General features: G+C 38.4%; 1 protein-coding gene, 1 long non-coding RNA gene and 1 pseudogene across 7 annotated transcripts; 2 read left to right on the forward strand and 1 right to left on the reverse strand.

Moving 5' to 3' along the window:
* The first annotated feature begins 91 nt into the window (after positions 1 to 91).
* LOC143861091 (uncharacterized) lies at positions 92 to 6,206 on the forward strand. Of its 6 annotated transcripts, none has more exons than XR_013239879.1 (10): positions 92 to 337; positions 980 to 1,047; positions 1,138 to 1,181; positions 3,292 to 3,393; positions 3,475 to 3,564; positions 3,942 to 4,021; positions 4,118 to 4,175; positions 4,322 to 4,468; positions 4,915 to 5,844; positions 5,967 to 6,206. It is a non-coding gene; the product is annotated as an uncharacterized LOC143861091 (long non-coding RNA). The 6 variants fall into 6 exon arrangements; XR_013239880.1 differs by having other exon boundaries at positions 4,322 to 4,435; XR_013239878.1 differs by having other exon boundaries at positions 4,322 to 5,844.
* A 1,370-nt stretch (positions 6,207 to 7,576) lies between these two features.
* LOC143862020 (uncharacterized) lies at positions 7,577 to 10,054 on the reverse strand. Its single transcript, XM_077373011.1, has 2 exons — positions 9,388 to 10,054; positions 7,577 to 8,609 (listed from the first exon to the last, which is right to left on the reverse strand). Exons 1-2 carry the CDS (start codon positions 9,903 to 9,905, stop codon positions 7,622 to 7,624), a joined length of 1,506 nt encoding a protein of 501 aa, XP_077229126.1. The 5' UTR covers positions 9,906 to 10,054; the 3' UTR covers positions 7,577 to 7,621.
* Positions 10,055 to 18,573: 8,519 nt separating this feature from the next.
* On the forward strand, positions 18,574 to 20,144 carry LOC143862158 (epidermis-specific secreted glycoprotein EP1 pseudogene; annotated as a pseudogene).
* Positions 20,145 to 21,043: the final 899 nt, after the last annotated feature.

Raw genomic sequence — 21,043 nt, forward strand, 5'->3', positions numbered from 1 at the left:
TTTACTTTCGGAATTCACCGACATTCATGTAATGTCGCTGAATATAGAAATTAGTGGCGATATTTTATAAGCGTCGGTGCCTCTTTTTTTTTTTTTTCAAACCCTCAGCTTTCCGCATGCCTATTTCCACTCGAAACCCTCCCAAATCTCTTCTCTAACCCTTACCCTCTTTCCAGAAGCCCTATTTCCGTTCTCTTATTCCAACTGAAATCCCTAATTTCCCTAATCTCCTCATCTCTAATCTCTCCTCTTTTATCTGATATTTTTTTCTTCTTCTATTCAACGGTGATAACGAGGGACGATTGAGGGTTTACCGGCATTCAAGGGAGATAACGAGGTATATCTTAGGGATTTGAAATGATGATTGTGGCATTTGATGAGGCATTTTTTGTTTAAATTTATGGTTTCAGTTTTTTGTTTCGAGAGATTCCGCAATTAGGGTTTCTTTTTTCCCTGTATGAATAATGATTCTGTTTGGTCTGTAATATCTTCTCCCACTTGTCTTTACAATTAGGGTTTTGGCTTCTATTTGTTTTTTAGGGATTTGATTTCCCATATTCATTCTATTTTCAAGGTTTTTGATTTCTCACTTCTTTTTAAAGGTTTTAGAAAGTTCTTATGTAATTAACGAGGTATATCTATAAAGACTGGAAATGGCTTGATCGACCTATTGTAAAGAAAAAAAAAACAGTTCGAATAAAGAGCGAAAATGTGAAATTGATTACATTTTATTTAAAGGTTTTCTCGCAATTTGGGATCACTATGATATGTTGATTTTGTGGGATTTTTAAAAAGTTCCCAAATCAGTTAAAATGACAGTGTTCTGTGTTTAACTTTGACTGGTCATTATAGTTATAGATTTAATTTAACTAAGGATGTCAATCAATTTGTGGTTAAGATTGGGTTAGATTAGAAGTCTACTTTGTGATTTTGTTTCTAGCTAGGGATTTGATATTTCATTTTCAATTTTTTTTTCTAGGGTATTTGTCACTTCAAGAGAAAGGGTTTCCTACCCATTTCCTCACAAAAGAAGGCTAAGAAGAAACGGTATGGTTTGTATTCACATTGCCCTAGGGTTTTGATTTTTTTTTCCATCTAGGGTTTCTTCTTATTTATTTATTTTTTATTTTCATCTAGGTCTCAGCCAGCGAAAGGGAAGAGGAGGTTGAAATCGTAAAGAGGTATTGATTGTGCAAGCTTTAATTTCATTGTACCCTTAGGATTGCTTTACTCTTCCCTTTGCAAGCTCACTAAGTAATTTCTCTTCTTAATTGTTTGCGTATCTTCTGTGTGAAATTCATGCAAACAGTTAAGAAGAAGATAAATTGCTTGGAAGACATTGAAAGTTTGGGTTGATTTTATAGTGCTCTGTTTTCTTCACGATAAATCGTTTGGAAGCCTCTTGAATAGATTGAATTGAATGCCTCAGATCGGAGTTTTGTTTGGTCGGCCACCCTTAATATCCAGAACTATCAAAGCTAGTTGAAAATCACTAAGCCAATTTAAAATTTTTGGACTAAACCTCATGCCTTTTACACTCTTCAAATTGAACTTATAGAGTTTTAATTTTTAGGAGTTTGAGCTCAGATACGCTGTAGTGTTGCTGCCATTATGAGTTCCTATGCTCTCTGATACTTATACCTGTTTACTTAGGGTGTACTTGTTAGAGTTCTCAAAATTCAACCAGATATGGACAAGATCTAATTGTCATCAGTTCATACACATTTGAGTTTCCATTTTCGGTTTTATGTACTTTAATTCCATGCATGTTGGAATTGTTATCCGTCCTTACATGTTGAGTAGCCACCTGTTCATGCACATTTGAAATCTTATCTACTCATGTATGTTTGAATTGCCACATGTCAATCTTATCTCCCTGTGTAATTCAACATCTTTAGTTTATGGAATACTTCGGTCGATTTTCAAGACTAGTGACTATGATCCTCTCCAAATCCATGCCCTGTCCCCCTCTTTTCCCCAACACCTCACTTTCTATCTAGACCCCTCATAGTTTGCAGTGGCAAGGAGCAATGATTAAAATATCCTTGATCTGTTTATTGTAGACCCCTCCAACACCTGATGGTTATGAGTAGTTGACCCCTCGCTCAATCTGTTGGTTGTTGAGGGTGATTCCCTCAATGTGTTTCGGTAAGTTTCTGAGAGGAAGGGATGTCCTTGGCATTTGGTGGGTGCTTTTTAGGAGATTAATAATATGGTTTGGGATCATTCCACGATCTTTCTGCATGCTATCCAATTTGCTAATAGTGAGGCTGACTTTTTGGTTTGTTTAACTGTTGCTAGAGCTGATTTGATTACCCCTTATTTATTTATTTATTTTTGTTTTGGTTCTTGATTTGACCATCATAGTAGCCTGAGACTCATGCCATTTTTTCGATAAATTTTAGTCACCATTCAAAGAAGGCATTAAATTATCCACATCAACAACTATATTACCCTAAACCCTAAACTGTTATGCATTGCTTATTAGTCGTTGTGCTTTTTTTTTTTGTTCAGATGTAATTAAAGTGTTTCCACATCAAGTTCCAGTTTTTTTTTTTTTTTTGCCATTTAATGTTTTTTACTTTTACCTACAATGTCTTCATTTTAGGATTAATAATTTGAATGTATCTATAGTGTTCCTAGAGTGTTGGTTGGCTTGGCATGTTGTACTTTAAAAGGTCAAATTTATGCCACATCTTGATATTTGCACAACAGATATGCTATCTTTAACTGATGATCTCTTTAAAAGTCAAATTTTCCTTTATCTCATTTAGGCTCCATTTGTGCCTACTTGTATACTGGACGCTGTATCTTTTTTTTTGCAAATAATCGATCTACTTGTTTTCAGGTTAGATCAACCCGGAGTACATGAGCCACCTTTGCTTTATGTCTTTTACGTATCATTTCCGAGTTCATGTGTCATGGGCTATGTTGGTGCAATTTTTAAGACTGTTTTGTTGGGTTTTGTGGCTTCTGTTGCCTCTTTTCGCTTTTTGTTGCATTGTGTTGGGCTTTTTCATCCTCATGTCTTAGAACCCATTTTCTTTTTCATCTATATTTGTGTATGCAATTTGATAGTCAAAATTGTTGTGATCCAGCTTATCTAGTTTTGACGCAGTAAATACGATTATCTGTTTCTCTCTCGATCTTGTGCTCAAATATCTTCATAGATAAGAGTCAATGAGCCCCTTCAAAATGCTTCCAAATGATCAAAAGTACTGTAATTTTTTTACTGCTTATCTTCTGCGCTTTCTGCATATAACCCATTCATTCTACTCTTTCTGATGCTAGAACCTCCCAGCAGAAGATCATTATGAAGGTATCTTTTTGCTTGCAAGCATCTATGTAGCATTATCACAAGTTCATGCTTTAGTGCAACTCAATGCTCGTGAGGTACGAGACAACAGCCCATGATTCAGTGCAACTCAAGTTTTGTTTATCTTTTTTCGTATTCTCTTCTAAATGATGTTACAGGGAATAGGGCCGAGACTACTATGGATCGGCATTGGTGGTTCGATTTTCTTTGGTGTTCTGGTGTGGACACGGCTGTTACTTTCAGCGTAGGTAATGTAATACATTCTATCATTTATGTTCTTTCCATACACTCTTTTCCTTTCTTAAATGTCCCCAGAGTTCTATGAAACTCACAGGTTCGATATCTCATTTTCATTGGCCATGAAGCACTTCTTTACTTAAGTTTATCCATTACATCTGGATCAAACAATTTTATTTTCTACATTATTCTTTCGGTTTCAATTATGGATTCTAGTATGGTTTCTTACATTATTCTTTGGGTTTCAATTATGGTTCAAGTATGGGTTTCAATTATGGATTCAAGTATGGGATTCAAGTGTGGTTTCTTACACTTCTACATTATTCTTTGGGTTTCAATTATGGATTCAAATATGGTTTCTTACATGCCTCTATTGGAATTTTTCTAGGTTTCTCGCCACTGCATCTTCTGACCACACTGTTAAGAAATGGAATGTTGACGGTTTCACCTTAGAGTGAATTTTGACAGGTAAATCTTGGATCAGATCCCTTGCATGTTCTAACTTAGTCCCTTATGGAGTGATCTTTATTTTATTTTCGGTGGTTTTGGTTCATATCTCCACAGGCCATCAACGCTGGTTATGGGATTGTGTGTCCTCTGTAGGCCCTTCTTTAATTAACGGGTATAGGTCACTGAACTCATTTTTGCAAAGTCCAGTTATTGCACTCATTTTGGATCATATGTTCCCTTAATTGAGTCTCTTTGTATTTGTTTCTCCATTTTCTTTATAATGTCTTGAGTATTTTTTTTTTTTAATTTCAATTGCAGCTTCTTCTGATACAACTTCAAGACTATGGACAATGGCAACAGGGGAAGCCATCAGAGTGTATCAAGGACATCACAAAGCCACCGTTGTGCTCTCCATCGTGAACTCGACTTGGGGTACGCTTGTATTACATGTATCAAAATGCAATGGTGAGAATGTGTGTATAAAACTGTATATTCTTGCATGACTATTTTTCCATCTCAGATTATAAGAAATTATCAGTAGCCTGAGCTCCCTGTCCAACACTAGATTTCGAGTTCTATTACCATAGATTACAGGTTGGACAATGTTTTATAGAGTAAGAGAGATGACCCATGATATCCTAATGTTTTGTGTTAAACAACCAATTACTCCAAAAGCTTAAGTTGTTGGAGAAGGTGTTATTAAATCTTTTATACTTTAAAATCAATTTCCCTTGTTTTTACATTACCTTCTGGTGCTTGTTTTTATACTTTAAAATCTGTCTCACTGCTGCCTTGGTGCTTGTTTGGATCAAATGTTTATTAAATTCAGTCTGGACCCATTTTGGTATCTTATTTCATGACAGAGCACGGAACCAACATTTGAAACTTTATTTGTTTCCACTCCTTGGCAGGTTCTACTGAACTTAACAAATGACAGTCCTGTAGGCTGTTAGAAATTTGCTGCATGTGGGGGACTGGATCTCATTTCTACATAATTTGCTGGCAAGAAGGGGACCTAGGATTTATTTGCATTCTTGGGGAACCAAGATACGATGGAAGTAGAGGGTGTAGAGACACAAATCATTATATCCTAATGTGAAGGTTCTATGCTAGAATGTGAGGATTTGGGTAACCCTGAGAAGAAGGCCCATGTCTTCTTGATGATTCTTGTGATTGTATTTGAATCAATGGAAGCCATTATAGTGTCATTTAATGTGGTTTACAGAGGATAATTTGCTTGGATGCCTGTAGTGAGAGGGTAGCGAACACTATCGTGGAAGGAGACTCTTTAAATGTCATTAGGTGGCTTAAAGGTTCGGTGGTTCCTCCTTGGAGATTTCTTCGATTTTTTGATGAAATAAATGATATAACAGTCGGGCGCTCTGTAGTGTTCCAAAATGTTAGGAGATCTGCCAATGAAGCCGCCGACAAGTTGGCTAAAGCGGGAGTGGTCAAGCAGTCTATGGAGCTATTCGACTTTCTCCCCCCTTAATTTCTTTTTGTTTTTTCCTTTTCCTTTGTGTAATTCTGGCTCAGTGGGTTTAGTGGGGGGACTACTTTGGTCTCTCCCTTATTAATATATTCACTTACCATTCAAAAAAAAAAAAAAATTTGCTTGGATGCCAATAGTGTAATTTAAAGATGGTTTATACAGTTTAATTGCATTGTTTCAATTATGCTTCTAACTTCAAATTGTTTAGATGCCATTCTAGGGTCAGATAAAGATGGATTGTGTAATAAATGCTTGCATAAAAACTACAGGTCTTTACAGGTTACAGATGGAAAACTGGTGGAAAACTGCCTCACCACATCAAGCTAAATGGATTAGAATGTGAAGCATGGTATCCCTAATCGTAACAGATGATCATAATGTTACATTTTATTTTCCAAAGAAATAGTCATGCATCTTGAATTTTGGTTCTTTTTTATTGAATGGCTTATATAAAAGTTCTTTGTTATGTAGGCGATTACTCATCTTCCAGCAATTTCTGTACCATCACAGCCTCATGCTACGCTAAATCTTCATGGCTGTTCACTTTTCCCGCACTTGCAATGTATATTGAAAGCAAATATCATTCAAAGGGTATGAATTGTAGTATTTTAAAACTTCTTTCCCTCTAATTTGGTTTAGGATTTCTTTATTTGTCGTATTATTCTTAACAGGATAACATTCTAGTTCTAATGGAGCAACTAACTACTGGTGATTTATCAGGTACTTGTCATTGCTTAAATCTGGTGATTCATATGCAAATGGTTTTGAAGTCAAATATGATTATTTGTAAATATTAGTTATGATAAATTTAGAAAAGATTAGTTTATTGCCTCCATAGCGACATTAATGTCCCATTTGAATGGTTGCACGAGATCGAACAACTATAAGCTATTGAATTTATCCATGTTCCATGCCAGTGTGATCATTTATATGGTTTTCTTCTTTTTTACAATCTTTGCTTGTAATTTTAGCTTGTTTACAATCTTCAATATATTGTCCTTGCTTGTAAATTTAGTTTGTTATATAATTATAATTTGTAAAGATGGTTTGTTTCAATGGCGCCATTGTAGTGTGAGGTTGTATAATAAGATCCCTATGTACATGTTACAGGTTGTATCTCCATTTGATGGACATATTCAAAATAAAGGGATTTAAAAAAAAAAATTATCTATATTTACCGACGGTCAGGACCGTCGGTGATTTCAACAATGAAAGTGCAGCCATATCCTATTCAACGACGTTTTGTGAGTGTCGGTCTTATCACCGACGCTCCAAAAACGTCGCTGAATAGCATATTCACCAATGGTCAGTAACCGTCGGTGTACTTACCAACACTCCAAAAACGACGGTAAATATACGTATCCAAAGGCCACTTGGGCTTTAACGACGGTTGTGACCGTCGGTGTAATATTATATACACCGACAGTTTTTTAAAGCGTCGACGATTACCTTAACAGCAACGTTTGATTTTTATTTATAACGAAGTTCATAAACGGCAATATAAATAGTATCATCGATGTTTTTCAATAAACGTCGGTATATACATTTAGGCACGGTAGCATCAGTGACGACACTAAAAGTGTCGGTGTAAGTTACACTGACATTCATTCGTATATTCACCGACGGTCATGACCGTCGGTGAATGTCCCTTTTCTTGTAGTGGGGTGCTCTTGCGGCTGATATTTGCAAGGCGCCCTTCAGTTTAGCAGGTATATGTATATTGGATTTACGTGGTGTAAATAGAAAAGAAATGTGCTTCTTGTGATAACTCTTCCCAAGCAATTCCAATATTTCTCAAATTTTTACGAACATTTAATTTCTTCCACAAATTCAAATTTTTCTCAAAATTTTATGAACATTTGCTCCACAAATTATTCCCCAATTCAAACTTTGTAACTATTCCCCTTCGAAATTAGACACAAAAGTCCCCTAGAGAACATGATCAACAGTAAGCAACACTAGAACTAAATTAGTAGTCCTAATGTCACCAATCCAATGTAATTAAGTATACGAGTTGAGAAAGTACTAAGGACTTTGATAGGAAGAGTATCAAATGATTTCTATAGCTGGGGGAACCATCATTTTTATCATTAAACTATGTATATATAAATTATAAAAATTTCTCCTCAGTCCAAAGGATACTTGCAAAATTTCTCATCTTTCATACAAAGAAACAACCTCTCATATGCCATTGCCATCTTACGTGCTGTAAACATGGAGGATGCATACTCTCTGCAAGCCCTCCCTCTCCTAGCTAACCTTTCCGGCCCTTCTTCCACCACCTTCTCCAACCTCTCCAACAACGATTCCACATTAGGCGAAAACATGTATCCAAATTCATCATTCACAACTATACTCCCTTTAATACTGGGAAATCGAGTAGCAAGAATTGGCTTCCCACATTGCATTGCTTCCATTAGAGTTAGGTCAAGCCCTTGAGGTCTGAGAGTTGGGTTCACAAAAATATCAAGTGAATTGTAGAAAGCCCTTAGTCTAGTAGGAGGTAGAGCCCCTAAGGCTACAACCCGAGGGCCTAGCTCTCTATATCGTTTCTCCCATGGTCCGGCACCGGCGACGATCAAATAAACACCAGGATGTTGAGATAGAAGTTTAGAGAAGGCTTCATGAAGCAATGGATGGCCCTTATCTTTCACTAGTCTTCCAGACACCCCCATCACTAGAGTGGCATTTTTGGGCACCCCCCATTCAGCCCTAAATCCCTGCCCAAGTCCCACATCGGGTTCAAACTCTTCATCATCCACGCCGTTGAGAATTACATGGACCCTACTTTTGGGGATTTGGTACACATCCCTTAGCAGCTCTCCACTACTGTCACTAATAGCAACATGATGGGCGTAGCTCTTAAAGAACCTAATTTCATTTAAAACCGTAGGGACCCCATTGGCCAAGCTTTGGTTAAGAGAACGGGACATGGGTTCGGTAGGCTTTCGTGCCAAATCTTGGTAGATGCTTGATTGGAGGCTCTCAAGGGCGATTCCGTGCCAGGAAGCAGCTAGGTTGGGGAGTTTGCGTGCTAGCCAATGAGGTAGCGCCACACTTTCTGAGTGAACCACATCGAATGGTTCACGTTGGTTCTCGGTCTGAAATTGGGACCTATTTAGAAACAAGGATTAACACAAGCTTTATTAAAGCAAAAGGTGAATCAATACCCTTAACGACTCTATATAAACCCAAATCAATATAAGGGGAATTTTGTAAAGGAAAATGATATCAGCACAACCATTAGCTAGGATTCTTGATAGTAACAAACTTTTTGGTCCTAATTACGACGATTGGAAAAGGAATTTGGCCATAATAATAACGGCAATGAAAGTCAACTACGTCTTAACCTGCCGGAATAACTTTGATTCTTGGGACTTTTGTGGAATTTCCGCAGGAAACCCACGTTTGGTTGGTGGGCCCAAAATAATCCCACGAACCAAAATAACCCCGCACGAAACCCCAGGAACGAAAAAAAAAAATACTCCCAGGAACCAAAAATAAGCTTGCAGAAGAACTTTTTTCTTCCCAACAGTTGAAGCAATTTCTTCCTGGAACTTTTTTTCCCCACGATAGTCCGGTCAACCAAACATGGGATTTTTATTTTACCGGGATACTTATAGGGAGTTTTTTTCCCACCAATCTCCCAGGAAGTTTTTTGTTCCACAAAAATCCCAAGAACCAAAAAATTTCCTGCAACCAATAGTGTCACATTGTCTTTTCTTTTTGAAATGCCTTTTTAGAGCTTTTTGGGGAACTGTAATAACCTTTTCACAGCTTTTTAAATAGCAAAAGACAAGCTGTGTTAATGAAAATATCAAAACATGGTTGTGCTTATATCATTTCCCGTCGTAAATCTATCTCTAAAATTTTAAATCCCTTATAACAATACCATGCAATCTTGTAGCACCACCTAGCTGGTAAGCCGTCGTGGAAGTGGATTAGCGGGGAGGTGGTTGAACTTCCTGATGAATGGTTGAGCTCTCGGGACATGTCGGTGCTGATTTTTGCAGGCGCAGAGGTGTAGACGTGCACTTGGTGACCACGATTGGCTAAGGCGGAGTGTAATGTGAACGCATGGCGTTCCATGCCACCCGGGGTTGCACCAATTGGCCATTTTCGGGTGAATACGGCGAGTTTGAGTGTGGTTGGTGGGGGTTGGCTTTCAAAGAATGTGAGGCGGTTCCAGGCGAATTGAGCATCGCGGAGATCGCCGGACCATGGTTCGGTGGTGGTGGTGGCGGTGCATGTGGAGGTGGAAGGGGTGTGGTGGAGGAGGATAAGAGCTGGGATTGAGAGGATGAGAATGAAGAGGAGGTTGGTATGGAGTTTGTTTGGGGATGGGAGGACGGATTTTCTAGTTTTGGTGTTTGTGCCCATCAGTTTGGACTTTTGTAGGTTGGAATACATTGATTCGTGAGTGTTTTTATGTGATGTTTTGAGTTTTGAGTTGGGCAAAGTTTACAGAGACTGAGGAAAAAGAAGAGAGGATCTGAAAAGTTGAAACGTTTCTAAGCAAGTGATAGAGGTGGGTTTTGATTGTTTATGTGGGAGCTTTGCTCACGTCTTCACGATCTTTGCGTAGCATCGTCTTGGCTTTATCAAAGAGGTTTTGCAGGATGCATGTGAATGGTTTTTGACATATTTCTAAAGGAACGTGCAATGTTGGGAAAAAAATATTAAAGAAAGAAGTTCAAGAGTAGACTTTTAGGGGTGTTTGGATCTAGAGAAAATTAAATTGGGGAAAAATTCCCTGGGAAATAATATTCTATGGGGAAAAAATTCTAAGGTCTAGTTGGCTTGCAATTTTCCACAGAAATTTTTATCTTTATCTTGAAAAAAATTCCATCAAAAATAAGTTTAGCCTGATCGGTGCATGCAATGGGACCTCTTCTGACTACTATTTAAAAACTCGAGTAAATCATTTAGTAGGTCGAGTTGACTTATCTTTCGCATTGACATAGTTTTTTTTTTTTCTTTATGAGAGAATTTTATTAAAAGGAAAGAAAAATCTCTCAAACAATCTCGAGAGAACATTGAACCACAAATAGTGGCCACCCTAGGGGAAGGAAATCGAAAAGCAACAAGAATTACAATCATCAGAAATCGAAAATCTCAAGAGATGGATGGTCCACAGTACTGGCTCAAGCAAGGCAATTTGCATCTACATTCGCGTACCTCCGAATATCATGGAACCTAACTGAGCGGCCATCGACATAGTCGAATATCTTGTCATTCAACTTAGAGAATCTTTAAGGGTGGGGATGCCTCTCATCCAACCATTTGACAACGTTAAGGGAGTCAACTTACCACAGCAAGATTGTCCACATTTGTTATGTCCATCCATCTAATGCCTTGAAGAATATCCCTCCCCCTCCCCCCTAATTAGAATCCATAATTCCAATTAGGCCAGAGAAAGTTCATTTGGTCAAACCATCCTCGTTTCTAAGAAGATCTCCAATACCTGCCTATCCTGGATTGCCGAAACTAGAGCTGTCAAAGTTTAACTCTGACCAATCAGGCTCATTCCACCTTATGTTTCTTGCTCATGCAAATCACCCTCCACCGTTTGATATTTGTGGCTGAATAAAACTAGGAGCAACGATTCAATCTAAGCCCACTAAAAAAATTCCCTTTTTTGCTCGGTTAAGTAAACTTCCTTATAATAAGGCTTGGTAAGTGACTTTTTTCTTTATTGGTAGTAACAGATTTGATAATTGACATTTTTTTGTTGTTGGGAAGTTGGGATCGAACCTCTGACCGGAAGGGCGGAAGGTTGAGAAACAAAGCCTCAACCATTGAGCTACAGGCCTAACTTTATTTTTTGTTAAACTTAACCAACTTATAATCAAGTCAGTTATCAAAACCCATGTAAATGATTAGAATAACCGTAAGTTTCTAAATATATCACATGAGTGGTCCAAATACCTATCCAAAGTAAACTAGCTTATAACCATGGTTTCAAATTTTGGTTTCGGAATGCGTTTCGGTCCTCACCAAAACCAAAATTTCGGACGAAATCGAATTAACGGCTATTTTATCTCGTAGAGAATATCGGCTGAAATTTTGAAATTTCGGGATAGTATTAAATAATTATCATAAATCGATATTTTTGGGTGAAATCCCTTAAATTTCAGGATAAACGAAATTTCGATCGAAATTTAGAAATTTCGGCGGAAATAAAATACCAATTTGTATATTACCGATTTCGGTTCTAGTCTAGACCAAAACCCAAAATTTCAGATTCCGGACGAAATTTAGAATCATGCTTGTAACTGTGACGCAGAACGCATGGCATTGAAGAAGTCTTTTATTTTCTATTTTCTATTTTCATCATTTTATTTGTGCTATTTTTTAGGGCATCAAATCTTGCTCTTTTGGCTTGATTTTAGTGTTTTTAAAAAAGGTTTTTCGATTACCCATCTAAAGAGCCTAAGATTTCGCGATTTGGACTTGATTTGGCTAAGTTATATGCATTTTACGAATATGGTATAAGTATATTACGGGATTACTATTTTAGGAATGTTGCTTTAGTCATGTTTCTACTTTTTATTTATGTTGCTTTAGTTAGAAGATTGAGAATAATGGTTAGGCACGTATTTAGGGTTGCTATTCTTAGGTTTTGGCTCTCTATATAATGTAATGTCATGAGGAAAGAAAAAAAAGAGATTGAATAAAGTTTACTTTTGGGACATCTTTTGTGAAGAGCCTTGGCTCGTTCACGTGGGTGACGGAGCTTGGCTCCTTACACTTGTTATATTGTAGGTTTTTTTTTTCCAAACCTCGTTTTCAAACCCCCACGAGATTATTTTAGTTGCTTCTTGTGCTGATCTTTATCTTGGTGTTGCCGCTCGATGCTTCTTGCATCAGTTGGTATCAGAGCACAAGGGGATATCCGACGCATACACGAGGATGAAGAAGTCGCTGCCCCTAAAATCGGCCAGCCTGATCTAGCCACAGAGAACGAAGAACTCCAACAACAGGTGAAGACTTTCATGCACAATTAGCACTACTCAAGCCCGCATCCATGAGAAGACACCCATGGATCTGAGAGTGCCTTTGAGAGCCCTTTTCATTGCTAAGCGTCTTGTAAGGGATTGCAAAATAAAAAATTAAAAAAATGGGGAATGAAGATTAGAAGATTGATGCAGCGCCTAATAATTAGATTTAGAGTATAATGGCTTAAACTCGAGGTCGAATTTTTTTCTAGCAGGGGTGAATGATGTAGAACGCATGGCGTTGAAGAAGTCTTTTATTTTTTATTTTCTATTTTCATCATTTTATTGGTAGTATTTTTTTATGACATCACATCGTGTTCTTTTGGCTTGATTTTAGTGTTGTTAGAAAGGTTTTCTCGATTACCTATCTAAAGAGCCCAAGAATACATGATTTGGACTTGATTTGGCAAAGTTATATGCATTTTACGGATATGGTACTAGTATATTACGGGATGAGCCAGCCATGATCACTAAACTCGCCAAACCCAGCATATGATAATGTTAATCATAGGTTTCTATATGCTTACGCAAAATTGGATTTGCAGAGTCGGGAATGAGAGTTCCTGCTGGTCACTTTTGGGAGAATGTTTAAGCTATTGAATTAATATATACATCTTTTGGTCTATGAATATATTTTTTCTCGAAAAAAGATGTGTCTTTGAAACAAATTCATTTGTCAACCTTAATATTTTAAATTTTTATACAGTGAGGTATTAAGGGATGCTTACAGTTTTTAGAGGACGAGTAATAACGCCTGAATTTTCTAAGTAGAGCACTTTGAAACCGAATGAAGGAATGCTTAAAGAAAAACCAGCATTCTCTTGTTCATATGTGCATCACTTCTGTCTATGAAATGTTATCTACAAGCCGAAAAGGAGAAGAAAATAAAATGCAAAAGTTTAAAACACCAATAAGACAGGAGAACTTGTTACATTAATAAATCTCACCGAAAGAATGGAGAACCTGTTACATTACTAAATCTTTAGCAAGCACGTTTCACGTAGGGGTGTCAATGGACCTAGACAGTCCAACGGAAACAAAGGATACGAATCTTAATTGATTTGGGCACAACAACAGGATCCGAACTGTGTAAAGTAGATCCATTTGGAAACTACTTCGTATCATGACCAAAAATAGGCACAAAATCTGAGTGGGATGGAAACTATTTCGTATCATGACCGAAATCCGAATGGATGGGACTAATGTATGAAAATACCCTTCAATTGAGAAAAGTACATTGCGATAGTTTTGAAGAATTACGGATTGGGCATTTTTGAAAACAAGAATCAAACACGGGCGATTCTTCAAATTTGGGTGGGAAAAAGACCCTTATACCCTTCTGACAAGATTAGAGTCCTCGTATGTTGCCCTTCCTGATAGATGAGAATGTCAATCATTATCTTTAAAAAATTTAAAGGATGAGAACGTCAATGCATGGGGAGTGAAAATATCATAAAAAATTGTTAAAGTTTCCTACTTTTCACGTAAAATCACGTACGTCTCTTTTGGCTTAAAACGATGACGTTATTTAACATTTTATTATTTCCCATGCCTCTTTTGGCTTAGAACCGTGCCGAAGTTTTGAGTACGCGCCGGATTCAAGAAACACCCATCGTTCAAAGATGTCAAGTACGCGGCCGGAATATCGAGTACGCTGTCGAATTGTCTGGGTTCAAACATGTGTTCCAAACGTATCGAGTACGCTGTCGGAATATTGAATACGCCGCCGGATTCCAGAGAACACTGCCGAAATATCAAGAGGTACGCCCGCAGAAATAGGGTGTAAGCAGAAATAGAAGATACTCCGGCAGAAATAATGGGTACGCCAGCGCAAATAACAGGTACGCCAGCGGAATCTCATACAGAAAGGCAGTATTATTAGAAGACACCACCGTTCCATATCGATGTACGTGTGTCTTGGATCCGACCGTCTATGCATATTGGCGATTGCCAAGATTTAAACAAACCCTAGGGACTCTGGGTTTAAAGAAAGATTTCAAATCTAAACCAAACCGGCTGTGTATAGAGGCGCCAGCATTCCAAAATATTTTTCAACACGTGTCAGGCATCCATCCGTCTCTAGTTATTTTCGACGGCCAAGATAGAAACAAACTAATATTTTGTCGGTTCAAATTAGACCTGGCAAACGGCCGGGCCGGGTTTGACCCGGTCCATACGGGTCCTGGTCAAAATGACCCAGAAAATTTTACGGGTCATTGAGCTTGGACCCGCACCCGGCCCGTACGGGCTGGGTCGACTCGCGGGTCACCTGGATTTTTGACGTATTTTTTTTAAGATTATTTTTTTGTATAGGGATTCGCTAACCACCTTCGCCGAGGTTACTTTTCGGTTTGTCTCCCATCCTTTGCTGCAAAGATCGTCAGAAGTACGATTTGCGCAAAGGTAGCTAGCAATAAATAATAGCAATATATAATAATCATGCGGTACTAAGTTTTAAATGAAAAATTACGAAAAAATTGAGCAAAGTAGAAAAATTACCAAAAAAATACTAAAAGAATGTATTAAAATATGACAATTACCAAAAAAACTACAAAGAAAACTAAAAAATTATAACAATTATGGGAAAAAAAAGGCCAAAATAAAACTTTTGTACTTTTCTACGGACACCCACGGGTCCACCGGGCCTGGCCCAGTTTTGACAGGCCGGGTGGACCCGCGGGTCAATTTCAAACGGGTCACAATAGATTGATAACCCGGACCCGAAATTTACGGGTGGACCCGCGGGTCCGGATCACTTTTTGCCAGGTCTAGTTCAAATACACATTCAGACGAACCAAACGAAGCCTTGTGAAGGGCGCTATTTAATGGGCAGTAATAAAAAAGGAGATTTTTGTTGATGTCAGAAGGGTACCAAGGTCTTTTTCCCACCCGATTTTGAGGAATCACTCGTATTTGATTCTTATTTTCAAAAGTACCGGAAACCCGTGATTTCCTTGAAACTATCGAACCATTCCGTACGTTTCTCTTTCATATTTCATTAGTGTCCATTTATGAGGCGTATTTTTGTAACATTAAAACCCCACTCACACATGCTAGTAACACTTAATTTTTCCGCTTTTCGTTTCCATGTCGATTCCTCCCCTCTTCCCTTCCAAACCCTAAGCCCTAACCGAGTAGGACCTAGAATATTCTAATGGACGGTCAATTTCAAAATGAATCGTTACCCAAACTCAGAAATTTTGATCATACCTAAAGCTGACTACTGAAAAGGGTCCGACTGAGAAGGACGGAGGCAGGGTGGAGCGAGGGATTTTTTATTTATTTTTCCTGCTTTTGCATGGTGAGTCCTTTTCCATTTTCTGTATTTTCATTTTACTTTTTGACTTTTTCCCATGGTCTGATGATTTGCTTTATTTTTTTTTGAGTCTATGCTTATGTGTTTCTTTTTCTTTATTAGGGATAATACTGTCTGGTTTGTGCTTTTTATTTGGAAGAAGGGTTCTTGATTTTTCTCTATTTGTTTTCTTATCTGAAAGAATAAAAGGCGACGAATAAAGATCAGAAGAACTTAAAAACAAAGACAGAGACTGACAAAAGTTCTTTGCCAACTGAGTTTTCTGTAAATACTTAAGAAATAAGAGATATACTGTTGGCATTTACAGATCCCAAAATTGAGTCCATATCTGTTTAGATTTTGTAACTATCCAGCTCATATCCAAACAAAAAAAATCATGCTAGAATGTGAAATTTCCATGAGTTTTCTTTGTACCATGAGCTTTATGGTTGGGTGCTTCAAATGTTTTCTTATATACAATTCCATGCCCAATGAATAATGATAAAGGTGCTTAAACGCAGTTGGTTCACTTGAGTTGTCACTTGTAGTTCAAATTTACATGCCCAATGAATAATGATCATGGTTTTAAATTTCGACTGAAATCCGAAATTTCAGTCCAACGGTCATTTATTTCGGTCGAAATTTTGGTTTTTACGAAATTTACCCCAAAAAATCTGTTTTTTTTATATTAATTTAATATTTCTCATAAATTTCGACCGAAATTTAATATTGAATAAAATATTAGTTTCGGGTTTTGTACCAGATTTCGACTGAAATTTCTAAATTTCAAGGTCTGAAACCGGTACCGAAACCGAAATTTTAAACCTTGATAATGATAAAGGTGGTTAAGCGCAGTTGATTCACTTGACTTGTCACTTGTAGTTCAAATTTACACAAAGATCTTTCATGATCTAAACAAAATAATAACCTATAAAGGAGACAAGATTTAAAAAAAAAAAACAAACAATAATGAAGAAAAATACTTGTTGAATAGCTTTCCTGGATTTTAAAGAATAATGAAGTGAAAAAACAACACTCTACAACACAACAATGCAAAACAGCTACCATGTTCAGATCCGCAAATAAACTTCACAATTTGAAGAGACCCCATTAAACTGTATAACTGAAACTTTTTGACACACTTCCCAGCTAAAAATGGCCTAAAATTTTAGAAGCTTGTAACTGCAATGTTTGGAAAATATTTCAGGTTTAAATAATATCCAACAATACAGGAAAAAAATGTTAATTGAAAAATCTAAAAGAAAAACCTATCATTCGTCTTACTAACTAAATTATTCATAAATAATTAAAACGTTTTAATACTTCTGAAAATATCATGGAGTGTTCATATGGACAGATGAATCTAAACATGGCTCTTCACCACCTGACAGGAAGAAAACTCTATGTTTGTACTTCTTATATGCATTTGGATCTTCTTTGCATATTACTGTGTGTGGATCTGTTTTAGATTAGATTTGAGTCCCGCCTAGATAGGTTTGTCAAAGCCAATGCATCACTCTTTTAAGTATTAATAAAATTTCCAGGTCCACCCCGGAGCCTTAGTGCACAAATCCGGATTAAAAAAAAACTGTGGCTCTTCAGGCTGACAATTGAATGGTGTAGTGTGTCATCTTTAAATGAAGATGTAACTGTAACCAAATGATGGGCTCCACCACCTGCTCAAGCAAGGGCCTTCTTGTTGAGTCAGACAACTAGACCTGGCAAACGCGACCCGTGCCCGCTGGTCGACCCGACCCACCCGCAAATTTGCGGGCACGGGTCTGAGTTTTAGTGACCCGTCAAAACTAACCCACGTGTGACCCAACCCGCAAAAACGAGGGTCGGGTCGGGTCAACCCGCAGGCACCCGCTTTTTTAAGGGTGGTGATTTTGTTATGCTAATCTAGTTAGATGGATTTTTTTTCTAATGCCAAGGATGGTGATTTTGTCATGCTAATCTATTTTTTAAGGGTTTGATGCCTGAATAGGTTATGGCTAGCACCATAGGTTGATCCCAACCCTCTGATTTGAATGTTAGAGGGTTGATCACTTGATCCTAACCCTCTATAGATCGGAGGGTTAGGATCAACCTATTGAAATGATTTTTGGGGCAACACCTATTTAGCATGTGGGCCATCTAATGGACGGTTTGGATCATCCCACGGTGCCAGCCATACCGCCCTCATCAAAATCTAGTGATAACATTTCCCAAAATAAGCAACTGTTTGAATTTGCGGGTGACCCGCGGGCCGCGCGGGTCACCTAAATTCTGACCCGCAAAAATGCGGGTCATTTCCTCACCCGACCTGTGTGACCCGCACCCGCATCACCCGCGGGTTGACCCGGCCCGACCCACCCGTTTGCCAGGTCTACAGACAACTACCTAATTTGAGGTGGACCCAGTTCTCTGATCGAGTGAAATCACAACAGGCTAGGTACATATTGAGTATACACCAATTAATGGGTGTATAACCGCTTATGCCATTGATTGGATGATTCCATTTGCTTAAGAAAACATAAACATGTCAGTTTTTTCTATTCAACTCGGTGATAAAGTTGATGATTTTATAATCCAAATGAATTTTTTGTTATGAATTGAACAGCAAACCCTCGCTGTAATCCATTAACTGTATCATTTTTTTTTATCAAATAATCATTTGAACTTCAAAAGCATGTGCATATAAGATATATGCAAGTTATTTTTAAGGCATCCAAAGAGGCACAACATTATTGAATATAATAAACCCAAAGGACCATCCTTAGCCTTCAAAAGAGACTTCCTTGAAGATGACAAGACTTCCATGTCTCCTATATATATGGGGAAACATGGCTTCCCCTCCAATCTCCACATCACATTGGTAGCTAAACATTAAACCATCATGGCTGCCTCTGTTTCCTCTTCATCTCTACTGTCACCTGCCCTCTGTTTCCTTCTCTTCTCTATCTTTGCTATTGCTAAAGCTACTGTTCCTCCCTCGAACACATTCAAATTCATCAACCAGCCGAACCCTAGCGACGATCCTTATAAAGTAGAATATGGAGCCAACTATCGTTTCACGGACATCTACACCTTCCCCTTCACACTTTGCTTCTACAACATCTTACCCAATGCCTTCACCCTTGCCATAAGAATGGGTGGCACTTTTAATGACCCATCTATGCACTGGGTTTGGGAAGCCAACCGTGGCAACCCAGTTCGAGAAAATGCCACTCTTACCTTCGGCTCTGATGGAAATCTAGTCCTCGCAGATGCTGACAGCCAGGTAGTTTGGCAAACTGGAACGGCCAACAAGGGTGTTGTTGGGTGTCGAATGCTCCCCAATGGCAACTTAGTCCTCTATGATCAACGAGGTAAATTCATTTGGCAGAGCTTCGACCACCCAACTGATACACTTTTGGTGGGTCAGGTCCTTCGTTCAGCGGGACCCACAGAGCTCATCAGCCGTATGTCCAATTCAGATGGCTCTGAGAGGGCATATAGCATGGTCTTGGAATCCAACAGACTTGCCATGTATGTTAAAACCCCCAATTCACCAAAGCCTTTGCTCTATTATCCAGACATGTTCCATGGTGTAGAACAGGGCAACTTGACGTATGTGGCCTTTACGAGTTCCCCTGCAACGATGGACAATTACTCATACCAGCTGGGGCTGGAGTACAAAGAAGATAACAATCCCTTGCCTTCGACTTTAATTTTAAGCGGACCCAGATACAACAGCTCGCTGTCGATGCTTCGATTGGAATCGGATGGTAACCTCAAAATCTATACTAACGACATCCATGTTGATTGGCGTCCATGGGAGACGACCTTCACACTCTTCTCTAGAGATGGGCGCGAGAGCGAGTGTGGTTTGCCTTCAAGGTGTGGATCATTTGGGGTTTGTGAGGATAACCAGTGTGTGGCTTGCCCTAGTCCCAAAGGCTTGTTGGGATGGAGCACCAGTTGCGCTCCTCCGAAGCTCCCTCCATGTAACAACGGAGCGAATGTGAATTACTACAAAGTGGTGGGAGCAGAACACTTCCTGAACAAATATGAGGAAGCTGAAGGACCGATGAAGGTGGTGGAGTGTAGGGAGAAATGTAGCAAGGATTGCAAGTGTGTTGGTTTCTTCTATAGGGTGGAGTCCTCCAAGTGCTTGCTTGTCCCTGTCCTTGATACTCTTACAAAAGTCTCCAATTCCTCTCATATAGCATTCATCAAGTTCACAAAGTAGACCCATACCTCTCTCCTTTGGTCTGGATTCAGTTTGTCAAGTAAAAATGGTGTCAGCTTAATATTTACTTTTGGATCAATGAGGGTTTACATTAAATTCTTGTCTTCAATAAATGTATCCTGATTTCACTTTAATACACTTCCAGTTACCAATACTAGTTTTTACCAATACTAGTTTTCCCTGCCCCTTTGGGACTAAGTAACTGCATAAGAGGGTCTATAATGACCGATGTCAGCCCAATAATCTTTTTATATTTAGCCCCAGTCCTTCTCAATATTGGAAAGATTGATTTCGGTACAACGAATCTTGATATAGACTATAATGAGACTGTAGTTTTTTTTTTTTTTTTTAAATGGTGAGATTTTATTATAATGGACATGCACAACCAAGGCAGTAGCTGAGGCAAGATAGCGCGAACAAAAGAAAGGAAAAAGACAAACAAAGACACTACTTCTCAAGGGGGAAGAAAGTCAAATATTTCTAACGTCCCTCTAGCCACTACTTCACGGGCAAGACGATCCACCTCTCCATTTGCCGACCTCCTAACGTGATTAAATCGAACCAAGTGGCCCTTTACCTGGTCCATGATCAAATCAATGAGCTTTGAAAATCTCCAAGGGTGAGGAGATAGGCCTTCCAACCATCTAATGACATTGAGAGAGTCACCCTCCACTATAAGATTGTCCATCTCTCTATTTGACACCATTTTGATCTTTGGTGAATTGTTCTCACTTCCGCTTCATTCGAGTCCTTGAAACCAATTGGAGCTGAGAAGGCCCACTTTGTGCTGTTGTTCTCATCTCTTAGAACAACTCCTATTCCCGAGGGCTCGGATTCCCCAATCTCGAGCCATCAAAATATAACTCTGGTTAGCGAATCGTATGATGCAGAAAAAAGGTCAAGCCAAAAAGACGTGCTTAAAATGCTTGTATTTCAAAAAAAAAAAAAAAGATAAAAATAGACTGACAGAAAAAAAAATTAGTTGAAAAAAAAAACAGTTTTAAAAAAATGTGGTCATGTTAATAAAATGTGAAACAAATAT

Source organism: Tasmannia lanceolata, unplaced genomic scaffold (genome assembly GCF_043159265.1).
Source record: "Tasmannia lanceolata isolate RefF3 unplaced genomic scaffold, GAP_Taslan_0.1 ptg000037l, whole genome shotgun sequence".
Lineage (NCBI taxonomy): Eukaryota > Viridiplantae > Streptophyta > Magnoliopsida > Canellales > Winteraceae > Tasmannia > Tasmannia lanceolata.

Bases quoted from the DNA above. Each gene is read 5' to 3' on its own strand.
- LOC143862020 (XM_077373011.1), bottom strand. From the start codon at position 9,905: ATGTATTCCAACCTACAAAAGTCCAAACTGATGGGCACAAACACCAAA. The intron at 8,610-9,387 runs GTATTGTTATAA...GTTTCTAAATAG, and splicing joins TGGTGCTACAAGATTGCATG to GTCCCAATTTCAGACCGAGA.